General features: G+C 38.3%; 1 protein-coding gene across 1 annotated transcript in view; it reads right to left on the bottom strand.

Moving 5' to 3' along the window:
- Positions 1–3,229: 3,229 nt before the first annotated feature.
- The window catches only part of PREX2 (phosphatidylinositol-3,4,5-trisphosphate dependent Rac exchange factor 2), a gene marked incomplete at its 5' end in the record, with an annotated part of 190,631 nt that continues 174,698 nt past the window's right edge, over positions 3,230–19,162 (bottom strand). The window contains 3 exons of the mRNA XM_032848425.1: positions 3,230–3,379; positions 8,895–8,962; positions 15,251–15,353. Coding sequence (XP_032704316.1) covers positions 3,334–3,379; positions 8,895–8,962; positions 15,251–15,353 — 217 coding nt within the window. The remainder of the gene's footprint in view (positions 3,380–8,894; positions 8,963–15,250; positions 15,354–19,162) is intronic.

The following is a 19,162-nucleotide window of genomic DNA, read 5'->3' on the forward strand; positions in this document are numbered from 1 at the left end:
CAAGGATAATATCATTTCATATTGAACTTAGTTAACTATCACAAAATTTAAATCAACAGAGTCAGAACCAGTATCATTACAATATCATATATATTATACTATCACAAGAAATTAGCCCATTTTAAAATTAAACATTGTTGGGGCAAGAAGAGTGACCACTGAATGCATAGGAAATTTAAGCCACTCAATGAATGTGATTTAAAGAGACAGAAAATACTGTGAGACATCTAAGATTAGGATATTTGTTCATAAAACAAAGCTTACCTTCTAAATTCAACTTTTTATATCCAATATAAGTAAAAGTCATACAGAAATTCTTTGTTTCTTTCTTTTTTGTTAAACAGTAATGGAAATATGTATAAAACTCTAGTCTCTTCAAATTGCTCATTCTGTTAATACTATATAAAGTTTGGTAATATTTAATATTAGATAACTTTATAAGATATGATGGAATATTTCAGATGTATTGACAATAGATTACTGGTTAGCAATTATATTTGGGTTAAAGCTCATATCAAGGACCAAAATTTCTATGCATGACCTTCCCTTTTAGGGGAAGAGAGGCAAATATCCAAACGCAGAACTCGGAAGAACTGTTAGTAGGCTTTAGCAATGTTTAAAGGAGTTACAGAGGAGTATGTGAGCAGTTAAGGGGAGGAATATGTGAACATGTAGGTAAACCCATTCTAAAAACTCAAGGCTGGTTAAATGTCCAATGTTGCATGGAGGTACATTATGATATTCAAAAATTGTCTTTATTCATTCATTCATTGTAAATTTTTAAATTGTTATGACTGTTTTGGAATCACAGCAAATTTTATAGGATATACTTTTTCCAAATTTCAAAACATATCTAAAACTGTTATCTTCAGTGATGAGGAATCTATTTTTTCAGACTGCAACAGCATTGCAATTGCCTCAAAACATGTATCCAAAATGGTAAATGTCTAAGAAATCCTATGATTTTCACATACTAAAGACCTCTTGCATGTTTCCATCCAATTTTTCCCTCAATATAAAGTGCATAATTAAATGGCAACATGTGTCACATAACTCCAGCTTTATTAACAACTAATTGGTACTATTCTTCTATTAGTAAGAAGGAGGACTGAAGGAGGCAGTCTTGCTGGGTTTAAATCCTGCTTCTACCACTTGTCAGTCACGTGGCTGACTTGGGAGAGTCACTGGGCTCTTCTTTGCTTTAGTTCCTCAACTGCGAAATGGGGTGATGTCGTTGTGACGATTAGTGAAGCAATAACAAGATGGGGTAAAAGCATGTGGAGGTATTGCCTGGCACACAGTAATTGCTTGACTGTTAGCTATAGTTTTTATTATAATAAGAAAAAAATAACAGTAACTGATGATAATATAAATCACTACTACCTTTCAAGCACTTAGTAAGTACCAAGCACTCTGATAGATGGTACATTGCACCCTTAAAATATTAACCACATCTTATTATACAAAGATTAGATCCTTAAAGATATGCTAAATAACATAATAGCAGATAATTTACCCCATGAAACATAGCAAAGTATGGCCAAAGTGTTTAAGTGACCTCTTCATCGTTCTACTGAGAAATAAGGCTTCCAGGATGGTGATTAGAAAACAGTAATGACATTATGAACAACAGTTGCTAGTTGATCAGTTTTGCTCCCTCCTTAGCCTGCATTGAATTTCATCAATTTTTCAATATGGGAAAATCACAAGATACTAATAGCATGGGCCTTTGGGATCAGTTGTTAATAATATCCAGAATGTTAAATCCCTAGAAGTTGAGATATACTTAATCTAGATATTTGTGTTAAGGTCCTATTTCCATTAAATGCAAAGTGTTCAACTTTTTCTTTGGAAACTTTGGAGTTTGTTTCTTTACTTCTCATTATATATATGGACTTAAGGCAAAAATCTTAAGTTGCTTCTGTAACAAAAGGCAATTTTTATCAGCTTGACCAGTATATGAATACCTCATACGTATGTAACACAGGAGTTTTGTTATTCAATACACAACTGCTAGCATTGAAGGTTTTTAATGATCATTTGAAATCATTATCAAATTTCATAAATTAAAATTCAATAATGGTCTGTATATACTTTAGTTATTAAAAGCATTTCACATACTAAATTAGTCTAAATCCATATAATTATCACAATCACAGTAAGGGCATTTTAATTGCTTTGAAAATTATAGATTCAAAACCAATATGACCATATTCATTATGCTAAAAAACAATGTTATTTTATCAACATAGAGATGATAAATATTACATACTTTAGAATGAAAATAGAACACACCTTGTGCTTCCACATGTTATCAAGGTCTCTAATAGACCTTGTAAAGTTCAACAAATAAAGCTTTATTTTCATATGTTATACACATACCTTGATAGAGGAATTCTCAGCATAGTATATTCTATTACAAGTCTCAGATCTCATATTAAAGCCTTCCTAAAAGTGAGAAATTTTAGGTATCTTTCTAAAATAAAGGTTGAATTTTTAAGTGGGCTTAAGTTTCCTCCTTTACCCTACTTACCCCTCCTATACCTTTCTAAACCTGTCTGGTCCCCACTGCTCCCCACCCGTGGCCATCGGGGGCACAGCCCCAGTGCACAAGGAAGTCATGCCATTACAGAGACCAGGGAGAGTGCCAGACTACTGGAACCATCCACGAGCACAAAGCATACCTAGAAGGGGCTGGAAGAAAGTCTTGGTAAAGTTTCCATCTGCTCTCCTCTCTTTTACTGAGAAATAAACCCTTAGGAGAAAGAGTAGAACATGCTCTTCACCTTGCACACGTGAATTACTTTCTGTGATGCAGGTGAGGGACTGAATCCCTATGACAGCACCCAGCCTCCACTTTCTGTAACATTTCTGTATAAGGATTTGGAAAGCGTGTCCATGTTTATTCAGTGAAAGGCTTCTTCTAGTGGAAATGTCCATGATTACATGATCCCATTTAGAGAAGATGGAAACAAACACAATCAAATGATTTTAATAAATGGGAAAAGAGGCACAATGGTTCATTGTCCAACTCTGATTTTTTTTTCTATAAATTCAAGGGATGAATTTTACCCTAAAAATGAACAGTGAGTGTCAATACATATAGAGTTGAGTTGGTGAAGCCTCAAATTGTCCAAATGACCTCCGATCTGTGGCCAGCACAAATATCCAAGTACAAGTCGAACACTGGTTACTTATTCCATGGTGAAGGATTCAGATTAAAAAAAAAAAAAAAAAAGCTATTTCCTTATCTTGAATGGAGAATGTGTAGCCAGCATGTCCTCTGTCTGGTTTGCAGAAGCTTCTGCTTGTCTGGTTCCTTGGCGATTCTCTTCATTCTTCTCCCATGGGGGGAGGCGGCTCGCACAGCTTGTAGAGCCTAGAAAAGGCATGGAAGAGTGTGACACGGGCCTGGCATATCACCATTATCTGAGATGTTTTTCCCTGGAGGAAAAGGATACTGACAATGATTTCTTGGCCCAGGAATCATGATCATATTGTCTACTCTACTAAAAATCACATATGAATTAGCAAACTCCCAAACTTCGGTTCTATTCTTCAGAAAACCCCAATGTGTCTTCGCTGCTCGAGATGACTAGCGATGGAGCAGTGCTCCCTTCTCCACACCAGCTGCTTCTGGTCCAGGGCTGCCAACCCCGACTGCTCACCTTGCTGGCAGCAAAATCGATTCTCTCAATTCTAGGAGACGATATTATTATGATAATTACCATCGTGTCTATTATGATTAATTTGTAGCAAAGCAGCACCTGCTCAGAAGGGTCTGCTGATTTCCTGACCCATTTTCAAAAGCTGCTTCATGTTGTACCATCTCTTCGGTGCAGTCAGTTGTGAGTTGGGCTGATGTGGCAGAGTCCTGAGGACTGACTTTCCCAGGCACCCTTATCTGGTGTTTCCTGGGGAATACTTGCCCAGCTCTGCCCATCCTTCCTCTCATCTGTCAGCAGAATCAGGTGGAGATTCAAGTGGGTCAAGGCCTCTAGTTGAGCTGGTGGAGATGCCTGGAAGTGCTCTTTCTTGGCATCCCATATCTCGGTGTCAGAGGCCACTCAGCATGAAGGCAAGAAGGGGTTGGGGGGAACTGAACTAGTACTGTAGAAGCTCCAGAGCTTCCTATTCTCCCAAATGGTTGTATCACAGCTCCAGAATGAAATTAAGGGGACCATAAATGCAGCAGGACAGCCAGTGACCAGGCAGGGCAAACCCATTATTGAAGCTGTAGGCTGAACGAAGATCCGGACACTAAGCTGGCTGGGTGCCCGACTACAGACACGTCCAGTCCTATAGTTCCGTGGGCATGCTGGCCCCGCTTCAGAGCTTCGTCTGTGATCTAAATGTCCCAGGTACAGGTGTCAACTTTGCTCCTTTTAAAAAGTACTCCAAACTCAGGGGTAGCTATGGTGATAAGCTTCTTTTATAGATTAAATCGGACAAAATTTACATGAGTTGTTGACAAACTCAGCAAATTATGTTTCCTCTTCCTTCCCCACTTAATCCCATGCTAATTCTAAATCAAAGTGGGGAAAAGACTAAAAAAGGGCAAATACTGAGTTAGAAACCTAGCTAACAAAAAAACTGTCCATGTTTGGAAACACTCAGAAAAAGTAACTGCCTTTGGAGATTTGCAAAATGTATTTCAAGTCTGAAAGGTGCTTAATACTCTATATGTCACCTCCACGGAAGAAAATGAATACTGAAATAAGGGCATCTCACATCAGAAGAGCTTTTTTCATCCTTCCCGGAGAAAAGAATACATTAAATTGGGCTGATATAGTTCAAAGCTGCCTTTGCAGTTAAAAAATACGGTGTTGCTTCAAAATGCATTCCCAGCACTGGAATAACAGAATGATCGGAAAGTTCTTTTCCTCTTTAATTTCTATCCTTTCATTTCCCTGACAGCGCTGCCTAATGAGTGGAAAGGCAGTGGCCTTACTCAGGTAGAACAGAAACCGTAAGCTGGGTAGCGAATGACCTACCCCCGTGAGATCTGGCCTGCGCCATGACATTCCATTACCTTGCACTGCACGTTTCCACATAATGGAGCTAATGCCACTGGGTAGACGAGTCTTTGAAATGTCTGCCTTGCAAATTGGCAAAAAGGCTACTCCCTGTGATCACCTAATGAAATAATAGCTCTGGCTACTGTAGAGCTGGGCAGATTCAGCTTCTGTGAGGTTTCTTGGAAGTGACTCAGGGTTATTTGAGTTCAGACACATTTGTAATGGAAATTGTGGGGCTTGGGGAATTTAGAACAGGCAGATGAAGCTGGGAAGCAAAATGTAATAGTTAGGAGCTGGACTCTAACCCTGCACTGAGGCGTTTGTTTTTCTGGCAGCTAAACCGTTAGGTAATGGGAGTCCTGGTTTTGCCCAACATTTTAGGACACTTGTCCTATTCTCATTCCACTCATGCACACCAGGGCCCCTGCATGAAAAGGTTTGTTCCTGGCTCCACTTTCTTCTTTTCCTGTTTGGGCTCTGGTGCCATCTTGGAGTTGGTATTTCCACACCAGTCCCCAACTGCCGGAAGTAGAACTTTCAAACTTCAATCTATAGATCATGCCCTTCACCTTTCTACACGGCATAAATAAAAGCTGTGTTAAGGGAGAGCGCAAAGCAAATGCCTCTTTTGAAGGCTAGAGTGTCAATAATCATCTGTCCCAAGGCAATTCTCCCTATCTTACAGATGAGAAAACTGTCTCAGGGAAAATAAATAACCGGGCTAACTAAGGTCACAAACAGGAGCTGGGACTCAAAACTATGTTTTTCACTTGTAACCTCTACAGGATGCTGCTTCACAATTGAACAAATAAAGACAATCAAGCTATCATAGCACAGTAGTTTCCAGGTTTTGTGACATAATAGAAAACAAGACCAGTGTGCCATTACATCTAAAATGTAATATTTGGTCTTTGATGAAGATTAAGTTTATTCCTCTAAAGATGCAACACATGACAGTGAGTGGGAAGAACATGCTTAGTACTGCCCACAGAGGCATCTCCCCGTAGGTGTCCCACTGATCCTCAGTCCCAATATTAGTGAGATGAGCTCAGCCTCTTTGCCCTATACTTTGCTTCTTTTTCTCAGTGAATAAAACCATTTGCTCCTTGTCACCCAAATCAAAGATTTGGTGGTCATTCTAGAATCTTCCTTTTTCCTAACCTCCTTCATCCAATTAGTGTCAAAGACTATTAATTTTGTCTCCTAAATATCTCTTGAACCATCCTCTCCTTTTCATTCTTAATAACATGACGATCTCCTCTCAAGCACCTGCCTTGTCTTAGCTGTCCTCAGATGGATCTTCTTAATGGTGCCAGAGATAAATTTGAAATTTTAAATCTTCTAGACAGGAAGGTTGCATTTTAATGCCTCCCTATTGTCTTCAAGAGAAATCAGAGCTCTTCAGTATCTCACACATGTCTCTTCCTGACGCAGTCCCTGCCTGTGCCTCTAGCCTCACGTTGCACCATTCTTAAATAACATTCAACCAGCAGTCACAGAGATTTGGGTTTAGTTCCCAGAGCAAGATGTGCTCTTCAGGCTGGTGTGATTGCATCATCCTTGGAGGACATCTATTCCATGCTGACTGGGCCAGGAACGCTCTGCAACCTCCCTTCTGTCTTTAGGCTGAGTTTTACGCCCCTTCTCTGTTTCTCATGGCAAGCTGTGCCTATGTCTGCCACAGTACTTTGGATACTGTCCTCATTTTATTCAGTTGTCTCTCTATTGCACCCCACCGACTAGTGGAAGGGACTAAGTCTTTATTTCTAGCTTTTAACATAGTGTCTGACATCTACAAACATATGGGAAAAAAATCCAACATATTGTTGATTGAGTGAATTTTAAGGAGTGAATGGGGAAAGGAAATCTATGGGAGAGAACGGTAAGGGATTTGAACCAAATATTATCTCAGGCAGAGATAGCAAACTCTATCTCCTCCATGAAGATATTTCCAGAAATATGATCCCAGACTTGTCTATGGGTGGCCTGTCCTTGAGAGCCAGATTTGCTCTTCGATTTGGTATCTTTGGGCAGGAATCCCAGTTCCCAGCTGGGTGGGATCTCTGGCCCTCTGGGCCCTTGGGAGTCTCTCCACACCCCCTCATAGTGCACTTCTTGCATTCTGCCTTTCCTTCCAGTTATGTTTTGCCCTCTCATCTCTTTACCTGAAATATCTTTGAGGGTTGGAACTGTTTCTATCTCATGTTTATGTTCTCCACGGGGCATAGCAGGGCGCTATGCATCTCTCAAGTCCTCAATAAATATTTGTAGAATGAGAGAAAGAATAAATAGAATGAAATTTAAAAATTACTCTAGATTTCTGCCTTGGAATTATTACTCTCTTGTAAAAAATGTCAACTTTACAGCTGGCATATTTTGTTGTGTTTCAGTTCAAGTATTTTAAAACACATCCCAATAAAGAAAAAAAGTGAGTTCATCAGGTTCCTTTCTTGTATTCAGTTTGTGTACTGGCTTATTGATCAGGATGCTGAAGTCTTATCTTAAGCCCCCTGTTTATTAGTGTTTATAAGCTCTAGCTAAGGAGACCTTGCTAAGCCGTTCTCTTGTTTTGTTATTGGGATTTCAACTCTTCCCTGGGTCAGTTATCCAAATATACCATGTCTACTCAAGGTGTTAGAGAGAGAATGACTATGTGAAATGATTCTTTAGCAATAAAGTCTTTTTAACCTAATCAACTATGAAAGATAACATTAACAAAACTGGAGGATTAGAGTCAGGAGTCAGCACTAAAAATAAACACAATTAGAACATGAGTGCTCCATCCATTTTCAGGGGGAAAATATGTTTTCCCTTTTCAAAGTACTTCCACCACCCACATACCTTTTTAGAATGAAATGTAACTTCATAAATGCTACAGTCATCATTCTCTGGTAACAGCTTTGTAAATGGAAACAAAGAATGTCTTATCTGAGAGAGTGTTTGGAAGAGCCTACTTTTTGTTAAAATGCCAATGTATAAAAACAATCAAATGTAAAAGAAATCATTTAATACTATCCCACTTCAAGATAGATGGCTGCCTACCCTAATGTCACCAGGGAAATGAAATTAACATTTTTATGATGGCTGTTCCCATGTTCATTTATTCTAAAGGTGGATTCGAGTCCTTTCTTTTGATGATATGTGAACTGTGAATATTTGTATGATCCCAAAGAAAAAGCTCATTCATTCATTTTTTTCATTCATACATTCTTGAAATCAAATATTCAATGTCTACTATATAGCACTATGATGAACAGGGAATAAAACCCAAAAAACATATTTCCTGCCTCCAAAGAATTCATATTTACATTGGGCAAGGAGTCGGGGAACAATATTTTGTAACACAATATGATAAGCGCTAAAATAGACCAATACAAGATGATAAGAGAGCACAAAGAGGGAGAATACTCATCCAAGACATTGAAGAGGAAAGAACATCTAAGCTGGGTTCTGTGGTTAAGAAGTTTTTCATACAGACACAGATGGGAGAAGCAATCATGCCCAAAGTAATGGCATGTGCAGGCATAGAAACAGAAATGCAAATGGCATTGTGTTGGTTCACTACAGTTGGAATACAAATTGCAATAGCACCTGTGTGGACTTCTGTCTTTGAATTCATGATGGAATTTGCAAAACAGAATAATGTCAAGACTTCTACCTGTTACCTCTAAGTTTGCTTCCCTTAAAGTTCTGAATTCAGAGATCATCGATGCCTAGTCACATTTAGCCACAGAGTGTTTACAAGGCCAGTTTGCATGCTTACAATCAGGACTGCACTAGACAATGTGCTGGGACAGGTGCGTTAGCTGTGAGTGATGCTGCCTGGGAAATGGTGGCCAGCCCTTTGCCAAAGAGCAGACCTGGGGAGTCACTTACCTTGGAGCAGACTGTGGGGTTCGGTCTCTGATTCCCAAATTCTTTGCTGTGTTCTGAACTCTTGCTCCCTGAAAGAAGCAGGGAAAAAAATTTTTTTAGCTCTACATGGTATTAGTAATTATTTAACATACCATTAACATTTGAGCCTAGAGTATTTATTTCCACATCGTATTTAACACCAAGAGAAACTAGATGAAGCAGAAGAGAGAAATCATCATCTGAATATTTTCATAACTAACGCCTTTAGGAATCAAAATATGCTGATACATTGTTCCAAAGGATTGATACTTATTTCAGTAGCCATCCGAATCATTCAAAATATATTTAATCACAGCTTCCTGTTCATTATCTCAGCTAGGTCTTTATTCCTAGAAGTAAGCAATACTTCAGAGGTTGAAGATAAGAAATGAGCAGGACACAAATACCTGCTGTGTCCCCACTTTCGTGGAACAGAAATCACAGTTCTATCTCACTCGTGCACCTGTTTTGTCCTTAGCTGAATAATTAGCTATTTTAAACTTCACAGTATTTATCAAGAAAACATTTTCTTAAATAGTGCTAAAGCAATTTCAGGACAAGCCATGGGCATATGGGTCTCTGAAATGTAAGAATTCTGCCTCAAAGTTTAAAGTTCAAAGACAATGTGCTTCACAACCTGTCAAGTTTGAAGCTATCATCATTGCTCAGTTACTAATAGGAATCAGTTACTACATAGAACCAAACACCAGGGTTTGGGGCTGAGAAAAGATGAAAGAGAGTAGTTTAAAAAGAACTCTGAAACTCTCTCTCCTGCTACCAAATTTCTGAGCTGTGGGAAGGAGAGAAAGAAAAGAAGAAAAAGAAGAAAGCAAAACAAAACCTATTTTCTTAAGATGGACCCAGTAAAGGAAAGCAGATAGGGAAAAGGGGTGGGGGTGGAAGAAAGACAAATGTAAAGGAAATTAGGAATCACAATTCAACAGTTAAAACAATGAACTATTTTGTAGTATTTTTCAACTTAGAGAAAAGTTATAAAAGCAGAACAGAGAGTTTTCACTCTATAATATGAAGACCAAAACCAGGGAATCAACGTTAGTACAATGCAGCGTCTTATTCAAATTTCACCATTTCCCACACTTGTGTCCCCTTCTAATTCCAGGATCCAATCCAGATCCCCTACTGCATTTTGTTTTCTTGTCTCCTTGGTCCTCTGATCTACAGTACTTCCTCGGTTCTCTTTGTCTTCCATGACCTTAATATTTTTAATGAGTACTGGTCATTATTTTGAGGATATTTCTCAATTTGGGTTTGTCAGATCTTTCCTCATTATTAGAGGACATGCACTTTGGGCAAGAAGTGATTTGGTGCCTTCTCAGTGCATGAAATCACTGACATTGACTGTTATAGGATGGCTTTACCTCTTATCATTGAGATTGAATCATTGCTTGGTTCAAGTGGTGTATGTCAGATTTTTCCACTGTACAGCTTCTACTTCTCTTTTTTGTAGTTAATAACTTGGAGAAGATACTATGAGACTATGCACATATTGTTTCTCTTCAAACTTTGCTCACTGGCTTTAATCTCCATTGATGTATCTTGCTGCAACAATGATAATGTAGCATTTAGGAAGGAATGCTTCTATGAATAAGAGTCCTCTGTTCTTCCCAAAGCCATTATCTATTTATTCAAGTGTTTATTTAAATCAACATGAATTTATAAATATTTTATTCTGAGTTAGTATCCAATGTTTCTATTATTAATACTTTTTTTTTTTTATTCAAATTGTTGCAGATCGACCACTAGGAACTCCTTCAGGTGGCTTCTCATGTCCTACTGAAAGAATCACAATCATTTTTGAATACTTGTTTATTTTTTGGTACCTCAGGATGTTCCAGGCTCGTCTTCTCTGTCTCAGCTGGAAGTTAACCACTTCTCCAAGCATCCTTGGTTCTTTTTAATGGAGAATTATATTTGGAACCCAAGATCTGGACACTGGGTATGTTCATTGCTACTACTGGCATGTAAGTGCTTCTAGGTCTTTGCAGTAGACAGGGCTAGGGTGACTAGGGCAAGCATACTCAGACGTCTATAGTTATTTCTACATCTATGTATATCTGTGTGTGTGTGTGTCCATCAGTTCAAACTACTACCTCTGATTCAATCCCATGCCACAGGGTTCATTCTGGATTACAGCCTTCTCCCTTTCCCTATTTGTAACTTTCTTTTCTGACAGTAAGAAACTTTATTCTCATTATTTACAATATATTTACTTATCTATATGAGCCTAATATACCCATAAATAAGTTTTAGAATTTCTGAATCATATCCCTGTGAGAAATAGCTTTACTATAGTATTTTTATATGATTGTTTTTGTCTTTGGTCCCATAATATTCCATTAAATAATCTAACAAAAGACTTTTGCTTTCTTAAAAGGTTGCAAATAAATTGATGCTTATCATGCTGAACAATTACTGGCATATTCCATAATGAATTCAACTATATAATTCATCATATACTCAACATGCCAGATACTTGCACTTAAAAAAAAAAAAGATTTATTTATTTGAGAGAAAAAGGGGGGGGGTGAGAGTGCGTGCATGCACAGAGGGACAGAGGGAGAGAAAAACTTAAGCAGACACCATGCTGAGCACAAAGCCTGATGCGGGGCTCAATTTCATGACCCTGAGATCATGACCTAAGCTGAAACCAAGAGTTGGATGCTTAAGTGACTGCACCACGCAGGTGCCCTGATACTTTCACCTTTACACCCTTGCTCAAGCTCATGTTGCTCCCTCTACCTAAATACCCTCTCTCTCCTGTTTCCTACCTGTCCACATCACATTCATCCCCACAGGCTCAAATCAAATACCATCTTGGGCAGTAATTAATTGGTCCTTCATTGTGTCAGGTACTGTTCTAAGTATATTGAGTGTATTGCTTTATTAATCCTCACACCACTATGAGGTAAGTGCTATTATTATCTTTGTTTTAATAATGAGGAAACTAAGTAAGAAGGAGGCTTGGAATCTTGTCCCATATGATACAGACAGTAAACACTGGAGCTTGGACTAAAACTGAAGTTGTTTAAACTCAAGAATCCATGCTATTAAGGCACTATCATATTATAACTTGTAGCATGAAGGCTTTTCCTGATTACCTTAGTTAAAACTAATTCATTGCTCACATGTCATTTTGCATTTACTCTCTGCTAGGAACTCTTCTGGAAACCTGTGACACCAGAACAAAATATACTCAGTGTCCCAGCCATTGAGGGGCTCACAATCTAGTCACTCATTTATTCCTGTCTTCTGGCCTAAAACACTGAGGTCGAATACCACTTGTCTGTTGGTGCCTGTGTCATGATGATTTGCCCCCATGTGGCCACCATGAGATAGGGCAAGAATCACATCTTCCTTAGTCTGTTACTGGTGCCCAATATAATGCCCTGATATTGTAGGTAAGGAGACAGAATTCTTTGAAATTCCAGTTTTATTAAAAAGGTCAAAACATTTTTGAGATTGGCTTCCACCAAATAATGTATAATTTGTAGGATAGAAAGCTTTGTCTCTAATGTCAATGACAACTTTTCCCTCAAGCCTTTTATTAATGAGATCCGTTGGTTATGTAAAAGTACTGCCTAGGATTATGATAATCGTTATCAAAAAAGGGGCATGGGACCCCACCTGCTATCTTTTAGCTTTCCTTCTAACAACTCAACCAGGGCATTCAACAAATGTATGAAAAGGACACATACAAAATCTGTACATGAAAATAATACTGCAGTCAGAAGAATAAATCATGCTAAAGAGCTTCTTCTTCCTAAAAAGGAAACTAAAGATCTTAGAGAATCTTATTCATTAACCTAGAAAATATCCCAACCATTCAGTTTCCAGAGAGTTATATCTAAATGGCTGAAAGGCAAAGGGAACAGAAAAGTTAGATCTTTGATTCCCACAAGTGTTCTAACTACTCAGATCACAGGCAGGGAAAAGTTGGCTTGCTGAGTGGATCCCAGCCGCTAATCCCATTGCCTGTACCAGCTAAACCCTGGGGAGAAAATGAGCAACGGAGGGAACACTGCAAAACTCTCTGTGCACCAGGTTAGCCCCGTTTCTCCATTGAGAGGGGCCCCAGGCTCTCTGATCCTTCATGAAGAAGTCAGAAATCAGTTCTTTGTCTCCAAGCCACTTGGAGCAGAGAAACATGTAACAAAGGAGAGAAGCTATCTATTCTGAATGTATTTATTATAAAAATATGGACGGGAGAAGACGTGATAAACACTGAAAAGCAGGGAAGTTTAGAAATCAACCAGGATTTGATAAGAAACTTCCTAACTTTTCAGTTGTCTTAAGTTATATTTTATAAATATATAATAATATATACTAATAATATATGTAAATATTATATGTACATTGTATCCTCAGAAGGGTTTGCACCAGTTAAACAAGTCATTAAGGCTTAAAAATGATTTTTACTTTCCCTATTTTATCCATCTCTGTTTTCAGTTGTGAGAACTTAACGGTTTTGATTATTGGAGTCTATATAGCATGAATGTATATCTAGCCAATCCATCATTACTCCTATACTAGATTATTCTAAAACAGGCTAATACCAGTCTCTTAGTCTTGCCATAAACTATGATTTTTGAGATGGTTCCTTCAAGTCTTATTGTAAACTTACTCTAACAGCAATAGAATGAAACAGAATGCTTAGTCTCTTTCTGTATTTTTGGCATTCCAAACCCAACCTGATAGGGATAATCGCAAGTTTACCTTGATCTACTTTTTTTAAAACCAAATTTGTATATCCACCCAAAAAAATCCTTCCAAAATCTGCTGGCCTTTGTATCTGCATTTGCCCTTTCCCAGCTGAACCACCGTGTGTCCTGTGCTTCTTGTGGATCTAACATTTACTTAGCAAATTTCTCTTGGACCTTGTGAGATCTTGGTTTTCAGTCTCTAGCTTCAGGGTTCCCAGCTGGGAACCTGAAGCCTGAAGCTACAATGTATCTCCACTTGTTGCACCTTATTTCTGAATTGCAGACCCTAAACTGGTACTGGCCTCATGATTGTTTCCATGGATTTCTTTTTCTTTCTTTCTTTCCATTCTGTATTATAATCTTGGGAGCAAACCCACAGGAAGTTATCTGTTTGTGTAAAAGTTATACACTAAGTACTGAGTAAATAAAGCAGTTTTAACTACAAAAGCATATCTTAAAAACTAAGTTACTTGGGGTGCCTGGGTGGTGCAGTTTGTTAAGCATCTCTTGGTTTCATCTCAGGTCCTGATCTCAGGGTTGTGGGATGGGCTTTGAGTTGAACTGGGCTTGAGCTCAGCCGGGAGTCTGCCTGAGACTCTCTCTCTCTCTCTTCTTTCCCTCTGCCCCTCCCCCCATGTGTGCCCATGCTCTCTCTCCTTCTTGAAAATAAATAAATCTTTAAAAACAAACAAACAAACAAACAAACAAAGTCACTCACTATCACTGGGCAATTCAAACCAAGTGAGTAAGTAGAGAGATTTGTTAAATTAATTTCTGTGGTAACCTGAGAAAAATGTGACAGAAGAAAATATAAAATTGATCTTTTCCGACTTCTTTTGCTTTTCTACTAAGTTGTGTTTTTCTATTAGATTAAATACATTTTCCTAATAATCAACAAATTGGAGGTTAGTGTATTTTTCTTATCTTTTAAAAGAATTTTATGAGTTAAAAACCAAACTGTCATATTTCAAATACCACTGGGTATTAGGCCAAAAGTTCATTCTCTTGATAAGAGAGTATATTCTCACCTATAAATACTTCAGTGACCTAAAGACATTCCTAAAATTGCTATTCATCCTCTGAAGGAAAATCTGAGGTATATGTTTTATCTTCAGAATAGTCCACAAGTTTCTTAGCATGGCTTGGCATTCCCTCTGGGAGCTCCAGGAGCAAGCAGGGTCCTCAATTCTTTCCTCTTCCTTGTCTCCACCCTCTTCCTCAATGTATTTCCAGAGCCTTAGTAAATCACCTGCAATGCCCTGAAAGTGCCATGAAACCCTTGACTTCATCCTTTACATAAACCCCAAATCCACTCCTGCCCGATACATCTGGTCAACCCCTTTCCTCCTTCAGGTTACCTCTTCAGACATCTTTTTTTGCAGCTTGACTACATTTCTTGGAGAACCTTCATATAGATGTCTGTACTGCTTTCATCCCTGGGAGTGTTTCTTGTCCATACTTACCCTCTGAGCCCAGAAAAACGTCCCTCAAATCCAGGCACCCTTGAGACACCTGATAAATGCTGATTATTCTGACGAAAATTGATAAATCCTGATTAAAAGGAAGCTTCAAATCCAGGTCCTGTAAAACAGTCCCTATACGGGGCATGAGACTTACCTGCTTCCGCATCACGTCAGTGGCCTGCATGATGTAGCGGGGAGGCAGCCCGTGGCTTCGGGCCAGAATGATGGCCTGCTCCAGGGTCACGCTCAGAGTGCACCTGTGTGCAAAAGCAAAAGCAAGTCAAATGCCTCGGGCTCCCATTAAGCACTTCAAGACAGTTTGGGTTACTAGTGAAGAGGGACAGAATATACTCCTCCTACTCTGCTTCCTCAGAGAGTCACTCATTTTTCTTTGGGTATCCCTCCCAGGTAGTCATAAGTTTACATGTTAATAAACCTGTTTTTCTCTTATTAATCTGTTTTTTTTTTTTACTATTAGGGTCTCAGCTAAGAACTCAGAAGGATAGAGGGAAACTTACTTTCCCTCCCCTACCCTAATTGCATAATCAAAAAACGCCAGCCAAAATGGAAGCGGCTAGACAATGAACCATAGATTTTTCTACATAGAACACCTGTTTTTGTTTTGGTTTTAAGCAGGCCCCACACCCAGCGTGGAGCCCAATGCAGGGCTTGAACTCATGACCCTGAGATCAAGACCCTGATCTGAGCACAAGAGTCAGGTGTTCAACCGACTGAGCCACCCAGGGATCCCTAGAACATCTGTTTAAAAAGAGATTATAGAGCTAGATGATGGGGTCCTAAATTAACTATTTAAATCTAACAAACTCATAATGAACTATGTTTATGAAAGAGTTTATATACATACAGTTAAACAATTATAATAAAATCTATTATCGGATATTATTCTTTACTGGTGTTTCATGTAATTTAAAAGAAGAGACTTCTTAATATTTTTCATACATGTCTGAATGATAGTTAATAGATCTATACCCATTTATGCCCAATAACTTAGAAAAATAAACAGTGAAATTAATATTCACTATGATCAAAATTGATATTTTAAGGGATGCCTGGGTGGCTCAGTAGGTTAAGCGTCTGCCTTCAGCTCAAGTCATGATCCCAGGGTCCTGGGATGGAGTTCCTTATCAGGCTCCTTGATCAGCAGGGAGTCTGCTTCTCCATCTGCCTCTGTCTGCTGCTCCCCCAACTTGTGTTCACACTCTCTCTCTCTGACAAAGGAATAAATAAAAAAATAAAATCTAAAAAAAAAAAAAATGAATTGGTATTTTAAAAAGTATGTTTCCTGGACCAAATCTAAAAGACTGTAAAAATTTTAAAAGGAACTTTTAATTAATAATACAGTAATGTGGTGCCCAGAGCAACCGTGAGAAAATTCAGAATTCAACCCCTGAATTCAGGGATTGTCAAGCCTTCATCCTTTGCCTTCCCTTTCAAGGCATTTCCTTTATGTCCTTTCACATTTTTTTTTTCTCTTTGGCGGTTCTTAGATCCTATTTATTTGCTAACATTATCAGGTGCTAGTCTTTGAATTGCTTTTTAGGGAGCCTTTACATACATTTCACTAAAATGTTCATTATTTTTTGATGTTCTGTGTAAAATTCATATGAGCAGATTTGTTTTATTTTACTTTTCCATTTATGGGTATTTTGATTGTCTTTTTTCCTGTTTCTGCATTTACCTACCTGTAGTTTGGTGTTTTTTTACACATGTATTTATCTAAGTCTGTCCAGTTTTTCCTTGCAAATGAAAGGTCTGGAGACCTTCTACATGAGGAATAGCTAACTCACCTATCCTGGGTTAGGTAGTTGGACTACAGAAGTCCAACACGCTTGCCACATTTTGATACTGATGAGTTAAGAAAAAGAGGGTAAGGGGCTTTAAACATTACTGCTTAAATTTTGGAAAGACCCTGACAATGTGTAATAGTATTATTATGCATCATTGGAATCTAAGGAGAAACGTGTTAAGTTTCATTGGCTGTTCATAGACCTGACAAGCATTAACATGACACAAAACTCCTTAAAAAGCATTAGTAAAACGTAGTCAGATGTGCTGAATGTTACAATTAGCTTTTGGTAGTATGTGATATTTACAAGTATTAGTGTATGAGTCTGATAACAATAGATACTTGTCGTTTTACATGCTCTCACATGCCCGAGAGAGCCAAGGAGTACAGTTGACAGTTCACGCTGAAAAAATCAATTTTTCACAAAGCATTTAATTGTCAGTTTACTTGACAGACCATAACATTTTTTTCCTCCTTACTATCTCCTCTACTCCAATTTTAGGTCCTTATTGATTCTAACATTTTAATCAATAACCCTCATTACACTGGCTGAATGACACTAAGAAAAAAATCTTTATCTTTTTCTAATCAAACTGAAATATGTCTGTTCTTCCAGATAAAACATGACTTGCCCTCATCTGCTTATAACACTGACTTGTAAAGAATATTTAATATTTAGCAGCCCATAATTTTTATCCATTTTAAAAATCTTTTTAAACGGATTTATTTCTCCCTCCTTCGGGCTGTAATAAACAACAGTAGAGTAGCAAATTATCTGCCAGAGACTTTAAAAGAGTTTACTGTAATCTCCTGATCAATCAGTGTGGCCAGCACCATGCTCTCTGAGAAGGTACCTCAAAGTGTCATTTTTTAAAAATAATCACGCACATATCACCTAATGGAAAAATCTTCCTTATAATGGATGTGTGCTTTCTTTCACTACCATGTCCAAAACAGACAGCTTTGTCTATTATATCTGCCCGTCCATACTAACCACTGTGTATATTTCAATTAGGTCCTAAGATTAATTCAAAAATTTTATAAAAAGTGAAACATTTAGGGGAACTTGGGCGGCTCAGTCAGTTGAGCACCTGCCTTTGGTTCCGGTCATGACCCCAGGGTCTTGAGATGGAGCCCCGCATCGGGCTCCCTGCTCAGAGGGGAGTCTGCTTCTTCTCCCTCTGTCCCCCATCCCATACGTACTCTCTTTCTCTCTTACTTGCTCCACTTCTCTCTCTCAAATATATTAAAAAAAAATCTTTAAAAAAGTGTATTTAAAAAGATACAACAAGGTCAATGTGGGAAATACTGCCTGAGTTTGATTCACAATTTGTCCAATTGAGACCTACTTTTCCATCATGGCATCATAGTATTCCATTTTCCTGGATTAGGCATGTGGGACAAAGCCCAGCGGTAAGCCTGCAACTTTGCTGTTAATATATTCACTATAAGCCTCGTAGCTTTCTCTCTTCTCTCAGCTTTATCAATCTGAATGTCAACTGGGAAAATTCAGCATTTGCAAGAGGCATTTTGATTCTAGCATTCTCGGAAAGATTCCAGATCCAGAGAGTGGCACAGGGTTTTTCAGTGGTGCATAAATGGATACTCAGAGTCAGGTTTTACAAGAGATCATTTCGTTTTATAGGTACTTTGGTGATTACCACTGAGACAGCTCTGCTGACTCTGGGCAAGAGAATGAAGGAGCATTAGGATGGCTAGGAATCCTAGGCACATCTGTTGAGTACAAGAGTTCTTATCTGACTCACAGATTTCCTTTCTAGCTCTGTTTTCACATTAGGCAGTTGAATTAAAATTCAAAGAAATCTATATTTTGGCCCCATCCTGGAAAATACGGGCCTTCACTCTTCAGCTCCTTCTAGCTATAGTGTCATTTTTAAAATTTGGACAACCTTTTCCCTGGGAGTCACAAAAATGAAAATATAAAGGTCACAGAGTAGATTTTGTCCTTCCTAAAAGACAAATATAACATATACACTGAAGAAAGTTGCTCCATAATTTGAGCAGTAAGAGTGACAGTGCTGCTTAGGGTATACTCCTGAGAAAATGTACTTGACAGGGCTATAAAATTATGTAGAAACTGTGAATTTCCCCACAGAAAGAAAAAAAAAGGGTCAATATATCTGTGCTTATAATGAATAAATCTTCTTGACATACAGTGTGTTAAGAATAGATCCCACATCACATCAGAGATTTAGCACATTTTTAATATGATAAATGTAACCTGTGGTCAAGGGGCCC

The sequence above is a fragment of the Lontra canadensis genome, unplaced genomic scaffold (genome assembly GCF_010015895.1).
Source record: "Lontra canadensis isolate GAN:19392208 unplaced genomic scaffold, GSC_riverotter_1.0 scaffold203, whole genome shotgun sequence".
In the NCBI taxonomy this organism is placed as follows: Eukaryota; Metazoa; Chordata; class Mammalia; order Carnivora; family Mustelidae; genus Lontra; species Lontra canadensis.